The sequence below is a fragment of the Plasmodium vivax genome, chromosome 8 (assembly GCF_000002415.2).
Source record: "Plasmodium vivax chromosome 8, whole genome shotgun sequence".
Lineage (NCBI taxonomy): Eukaryota > Apicomplexa > Aconoidasida > Haemosporida > Plasmodiidae > Plasmodium > Plasmodium vivax.
The window spans coordinates 11641-18949 of record NC_009913.1 but is presented as its reverse complement, the minus strand read 5'-3'; the positions used below and the strand labels follow the sequence as shown (position 1 = coordinate 18949).

The window sequence follows — 7309 nt, the reverse complement described above, 5'->3', positions numbered from 1 at the left end:
ATATATTCACAATTTTAAGCATATTTTTTTTTTTTTTTTTGGGAAGAAAAAATCCAAAAAAAATTAACATACATATGGGTTAACGGCAAATTTGCACAGCATAAGAACGAGTAAATCTTAGCTAAGCGAAGGCTTGTAGCAAAGTATGTGACCATGAAATAAGGTTGTATATTGTGTTGCGAAATATTTATATGGCAAGAAACAATATGTTTAACATCCATCCGTTAAATAATTGTTCATGTACAGCCCCCCCAATGTAGCGCATTTGTTGTGGTTGTCCTTATGTCGAATGTGATGTCGTAGCTGACAAAAATGGAAGGATATTATACATTCCATCATGTTATCACTTACATATATGCTCAATTGATCTGATCAATATGTTTTATTACGTCAGCACAGCAAAAAAAAAAAAAAAGTGTTTATATTCTTAATGTTTGCCCCTTTCCCTTCGGTTGTACGTAAGAGCGGGTGTTTTATACTATTATATGACACCTCATACGGAGGAGAAGTTGTTCAATATTCACCCAACAAAAGGAGAGGAGGTTTAAAATGCAACTTCCCTGTTTACCACGTGAAGGAAATGCCTGTATACACAAGTATATAGACGCATCTGTGCCTTTTTTCCCCAGGACGCGTCTGGATAAACGCTACATGCAGGCATGTACAGATACACGGATACGCTTCAAAAAGCAGTATAAGTCCTTGCCCCGTATAGCATAAACGTAGTGCCTTTATGTTAGGAGAACCGAAAGACGCATTAATGCACGCTTGCATGCACGCATGTTTGCGTAATGCAGCTCCGACTTTGGTTATTGCCCACATTTAAAATCATTTGCTATCCCTTTGAAGTGTTGTACGGTGCACAGGGTCGAAACGATCTTTTTTTTAACGAATCGTGCCAGTTGGGTAGCATTTGTTCTGGGGGGAAAACAAAAGTACAACAGAATGATCCGGCAAATATGCCCAGGAGAGAAAGGAGAAAAAATGATATGACATATGCTTAAAATATGCGGAGAAAATTAAAATATAATGTTGTAATTAAGCTGTACGGTCAAAAAAAAAAAAGAAAAATAATCGTAAAATCAACTTGTATGGTTAAAAAAAAAAATTACAGTTAAATGTAACCCTTACAGTTAAAAAAAAAATATAATAAGGCCCAAACTCAGCACGTATGATTAAGAAAAAAAATATACGGCTAAACATAACACTTACGGTTAAAAAAAAAAAAAAAGTTTACGTTTAACCCTTACAGTTTAAAAAAAAAAATTAAGTTTATACTTAAGCGTAAGCGCAAAATTAATCTGTATGAGTAAAACCAAACTGCAAAGTTGAACATAGCATAACTGAGAATTACACCTCAAGGAACATATAACACCTCTCCATTGTTATTGTTATGTTAAGTGTAATATACATTTAGTTTTCCTTTCAAAAAATTACCCTGAAAAGAGGAAATTACGCTGATGAAGAAGGTACCTTTTAAAGTAACCCTTAATATGCTTTAACGTATATTTTTTTTTTTAACCCCACAGGGATTGCTTCTATTTGCGTATGTATATATACATATGACAAAGCATTTTTTCCGCGCAACAATCTCCATATTATTTCTTATGACAATTTACATAAAATATTTAAAAAAAAAAAACACTCAGCAAAATAGGAGATTGATACATATAAAAAAATATGTTAACCGTATATTGCGCGAATTTTCGTGGATTTTTCCAAAATTTCCCGCGTTTTCTCGTGCACCAGATTTATACACTACCTCGAATGAAGTACTCTGAAAAAGCCTGAGAGCCTCAGATTTCTTCCGTTCATTGTGACCATTTTTAATATGTACGTACTGTATATTTAAGCACGAAACCAGGCAGTACGAAAGAGCATACCCTTGTGAATTTTTACAATTTGCAGCCCCCCCTTGTGCGCACTTCGTATTGAATACATATGAGGTACGCTGAGCATACAGAATATCCACGGTATTTCTTTGGCCCATATGCCTCTAGTTCTTCGTATGCTCATGTGCTTCCTTTATATATATAAATTTTTAAAGGGAATACGCGGAGGCTAAGCTTGTAAGAACAAACTGGCTAGTTATTTCAAGTGGTAGCACACAAGGGGTGTGTTTATTATTTTTTCATTTTCACCTTGTGCTCATATGGTTCTTCGTGCGAAGCAGCATATCGGGGTCATCACAATGTTGAAAATGCCCAAAATTCGCAAAAATGCGGAAAAACCTCTTATAATGAAAACAGTGTTTTGGAAAATTAGTGTGCTTAGAGAATCCCTGTATAGTTAAATAACCCATTAAAAAATAAAGCAGAAAAAACTGCATTCAGCAAATCATATATTATTAGAACAGGTGTTCTCTAAAGGAATATAACTGTTTTTGGTAGTGAACCCTTTTGAGATCACATTGGAATACGCGGAAATGAATGAGCCAGGTGCTATAGGTATGCAATTTTTACTTGATGCCTTGAACGGTTGACGAGCCTCACATTCGCGCAGTTTTGTAAATGCTTAATCGAAAGAGCAATTTCTGTTAAAAGTTTTCGCGTTTTTTTGCGTAAGTTCAATTGCAAAAAGGTAAACATATATTGTTTTTTTTTGTTTTAAAACATTTATTTGTTCACTTTTATGAAAATTTATTTTCACAAATAAGAGCACTTAAAAAGTTTTTTCTTCGTATGAGTATTACCATGCAAGTTTTTCACCTGTTTGTGTTTACTTAAGTATTGAGTTTGTATACGTGTGTTTACTGCGTTTAAGGTTACATTTTTTGTTCGAAAGCAAATTTTTGTTTAAGGCAAACTTCATGTAATTTTTTCGAGGTCAGTATATGTATACTTGCGAAGGTACTGCTTACGGCAAAACTTCCCCTCCCCCCCTTCAAAAAATAATTTACCGTCGAGTAAATTTGTTTTCATGTTTCGTACTACGTATATCATTGTGAATCACATACATTTTTATCTTATACACTGCATATGACGCATTTTTTCTTTGGAGCTCACACGCATTGCATACCCATATAAAATACGCTCTGACGTATCCTTTATTTGGATTGTTTTTGTGGCGCGTTCTCCTTCGCACGCTTGCACCTTACCATTTTCACCCATCGTTTGAAAGTATACCTGTATTGCATACCCGTACATGATACGCTTTAACGTATTCATCATTGGTCATGCTTACATGGTAAGCATTTATTTGCACGCGCGCACCTTATCATTTGCCCCCTTTGTTTGTAAAAATACCAGTGTTACACTTTCACATAAGATACGCTCTAACGTATTCTTCATTTGCCATATTTGTTCCCTTTTTGTTTTCCTTATTTGTTTGAAAGAGTACCTGTATTTCATAGCCTAACATAATACGCTCTAACGTATTCATTGTTGGTCATGTTTGTATAGTAACTTATTCTTCGCACTCATATACCTTATCATTTGTTCCCTTTATTTGTCAAAATACCAATATTTGCACACCCACATAAGATACGCTCTAACGTATTCTTTATTTGACATGTTTGTTCCCCTTTTTTTTTCCTTATTTGTTTGAAAGTATACCTGTATGGCTTAGCCTTACATAATACGCTCTAACGTATCCTGTAGGTATCACCTTTTTCCTTTTCCCTTCATTCGTTCCTTTCATCTTTTTTCACTTGTTTTTTGAACACTTTTTCTATCGTTTATTGCATCCTTTTTCTCTAACTTTTTGAATCATTTTCACTTGTTTTTTGCACCCCCTTTTACATATATTTTCCTCCTTTTTCACTGTTTTTTTTTTCCCATTTGTACTTGCACTTTTTCTCCCCCTTTTCACTGGTATTTTCCCCCCTTTTCATTGGCATTTCCCCACTTTTTCACTGGTATTTTTCCCTTCACTGTTACATTTTCCAATCATTGTTACATCTCCCCTTTGAACTGTCATTTTTCGCATTTGCATCTGCCCCTTGGCACTTGTTAATTGCAGAGAAAACATCTATATTTATGCCCTATTTGTGTTTATTTCTTACGTGTATTCACACGCCTACATACTTATAAGCCACTTATTCTTAAGAGGCAGTATTCTTTGCTTAATATCCAAATATTCTATTACTTGTAACCATGGGTGGTAAGAGTATAGTAAAGAGCAAGAGGAACTACTATACTAGGAGACCTAGAAAAGGAAAAAAAAAACACAACAAGGTACGTAATGTACATCATATTTCTATCCATATGGATAGGAATATCTCTATTTGCATTACATCTTCCATGCGTGACGTTTGAATTTCACGAGATTCAAGTGTTTGGCATGAGATGTTTCGGAGACCCCTTAACATCTTTCGCGTGGCAATCACTTGGACTCGTAAAGTTAGGACGATCGTTTCTGCGTTACTTAAATTGGCACCTAGAATTTCGTGCGAAAAACCACATGTGGTTTGCTCTCCGCGAACGTTGGGTGTGCATAAAAATTTGTGTAAAGGCTGTACAATGTGCATGTTGTGTATTATTCTTTTTCATTCTTCCGTAACTTGCCTAAAATGGAGAAAATAAAATTATGTTTTCTCTTTCATCAACCCGCAGAGTACCAAGAATTCTAGGAAGAAGCAGAAGAAATATCAAAAAATGGTTGTCGTACAAGAAATTGCTGCAAAAGTTGTCCCAGAAGTTGTCCCAGAAATTGTCCAAGAAATAGCTGCAGAAGTTGCCCCAGAAATCGTCCAAGAAATCGCTGTGGAGAACAAGTGCGAGTTCGTAAGCACAGCTGTAGAGAGAGTTGTCACAGTAGAGGATGCGCTAGAAGGTCAACTAGGCGCAGATCTAAAAGCTGTAAGTGACAAATGTGTTGTTAAGATGGATTGCTGTTCAGATGATTTGTCCATAAATGAGTTGAATGCGGTTGAGAGTGATGAAGAGAATGTCCTCAGTGCTGTTGAGTCACTTGTTTTTACAGATTATTCCGTTACCTCGGCGGTTGACGATTCAGAAGAAGAGTTGGAAAGTGTAGTAGTTACGGATTTTAATAGTCCACGAAGTAAGGAAGGAGGCGAAAGTGAGAGCGATTTTTCGGAAGACTATGTAGAGAGCTCGACTGAAGAGGGCTTGAAAGTGTTGCCCAATGCTGAAACGGAAGATTTTGTGCAAATGGTAAAATGGATGAGAAGTAAAATTGAAGACAAGTTTACGCGTTTTAAGACTGTGTTCAAAGAGGGTTCGGTAGAGAATGCGAAAAGCTCATCAGATTCGTTAAAGCGTAATTCAGAGGACCAAATGGAATGCGTACAAGATCTGATGAGTTTTATAGAGCATACGTTGGACCACGTTAGTCAACAGTTTAAGCCTGCTTCGCCTGCTTCAGGGGAACACCTTGAGTCGCTGCCAAGAGACGCCACTGAATGCACGGTGGAGAGTAAAAAACTGTTGGTTAGGGATGTGGAAGAGTTCGATTTGAGCGGTGTTGAGGCACTCTTCAACGAGTCTGCAGTATCCACAAAGGAAAAATTCGACTTGCTGTTTACGGATATTGCGGACTGTGACTTGAGTGGTGTTGAGACGCTCTTCAAGGAGACTGTGGAAGCCACAAAGGAAGTGGCAAATGTGCTGTCGAAGGATTTTGCAGAGTGCGATTTGAAAGATGTTAGAGAACTTTTCAATCTGCCTGCTGAGTCTTCCATGGAAAATGATGCACAGTTGTTGGAGGTAGTAGATAATGAATCCAATAGGGTTCATTGTTTACCCCAGACAAAGGGATTTTCTATTTGTTTTTGGGAAACACGGTACTGCGCGGTGAGAAATATCCGCCAAACATCATATAATGCTGTTTTTCAATACATTCATGGTAAGAAATACGACATGTACAAATCGCTTTGTAACGTAAAAATGGAATATAATTTTAACAGAGGACTTATTAGGAGGACGAATGCTGTTTACACGATCACAGTGCGGAAAGGCAAGGAGAAAATAAAGAGGCGAAAAAGTGCAGAAGTAATTAAAGGGCCATATTTTCCCAGGGAAAGGAGCATGATGATAGAGGACTGTGGTGCTGATTGCGAAGTCGTGAGTAAAATACAAAGTGAAAGCGGAAGTGGAAACGGAAACGGATATGGTAGCGGATATGGATATGGGTATGGAAGCGGATATGGATATGGGTATGGAAGTGGATATGGATATGGATATGAATATGTAAGCGAATGTGATTTTGGAAGCGAAGTTGGATATGGAAGCCTACATGAATATGGAAGCGTACATGGATATGGAAGCGGAAACGGAAGTGGAAGCGGAGGTGGAAACGACCGAGGAAACAATCACAACGGGGATGGTCCTTCGGATGGGGAAAATTCTTCGGATGACCAAGGCCATACGGATGACGAGAAATCGTCAAGTGAAGATGAGCAATCAGATGAAGAAAGGGAAAAGTGGAAAAAAAGAAGTGCACAGAAGAATGCTGAAAGGGAAGAAGAAAAAACGGTGAGCGGAGGTTTCTCTGGCCGTATGCTGCCGTGGAGCTCTTGCGCAAAATCTGGTGAGGAAAACTTAAAAAGAGAAGATTCTGCGAGTAATTGTGCATATATGTTACCACTGGGAAGGAGTCGAAGAGATGAGGATAACTTAAAAAGAGAGGACGATGTGGGTAGCAGTGCGTATATGCTGCCTTGGGAAAGATGTGCCGAGAAAAAAAATGACGTTTTGCCCTCCAAAGGTGAAGAGGTCTATGTACGTAACAGTTTTAAAGGGAACAGGTGGGACAGGAGTGTAAAGCGAGAGGAAGAGAGTTTAAAAAGGGAGGACAACTTTAAGAGAGAGGATAGCTTCAAAAGGGAGGACAACTTTAAGAGAGAGGATAGCTTCAAAAGGGAGGACGACTTTAAGAGAGAGGATAGCCTCAAAAGGGAGGATAGCTTCAAAAGGGAAGATTGCCTGGATGCCGCCGCCGATGTTGCACCATATTGCAGGGATGTTACAAGTGAGCACAGTGGTTTACGAGGGGGCCACTGGAAAAGTAGCTCAAGTTTAATTCCACCGTGGATGATGCAACTGGATAGCGGTATAGGTGATTCAAGTGGGGCAAATTTGACTGGCGGTTTATTTGATGGAGTTGATTTAAGCTCTGTTGCAGTTGCAGCTGGAGCAGCTGCACAGGGTTACGAAAATCAGATGGGTCAGAGGCATGAAGCGAGTAGTAATGAACCGTTTGGTGACAGTGGTAGTGGCAGTGGCAGCAGTGATAATGGGGATTCAGAAGCAAGCACCCATATTGTTGAGGACGATAATGACAATGAAAGGGACTCCGGTGAAGAGGGCAATACATATTTGAGTGACACAGCACATTCAGATTGTGG

At 38.3% G+C, this 7309-nt stretch overlaps 1 protein-coding gene across 1 annotated transcript, besides 7 other annotated features; it reads right to left on the bottom strand.

Annotated features, from left to right (window-relative positions):
• Positions 1-32: 32 nt before the first annotated feature.
• Positions 33-52: a microsatellite.
• A 208-nt stretch (positions 53-260) lies between these two features.
• Positions 261-281: a microsatellite.
• A 2430-nt stretch (positions 282-2711) lies between these two features.
• Positions 2712-2759: a microsatellite.
• Positions 2760-3376: 617 nt separating this feature from the next.
• Positions 3377-3412: a microsatellite.
• A 473-nt stretch (positions 3413-3885) lies between these two features.
• Positions 3886-3924: a microsatellite.
• Positions 3925-4146: 222 nt separating this feature from the next.
• Positions 4147-4241: a microsatellite.
• A 412-nt stretch (positions 4242-4653) lies between these two features.
• Positions 4654-4752: a microsatellite.
• Positions 4753-4947: 195 nt separating this feature from the next.
• PVX_094230 (hypothetical protein) lies at positions 4948-5911 on the bottom strand. Its single transcript, XM_001614267.1, has one exon. The coding sequence runs from the start codon at positions 5642-5644 to the stop codon at positions 5297-5299; it is 348 nt and encodes a 115-aa protein (XP_001614317.1). The 5' UTR covers positions 5645-5911; the 3' UTR covers positions 4948-5296.
• Between the last annotated feature and the right edge of the window lie 1398 nt (positions 5912-7309).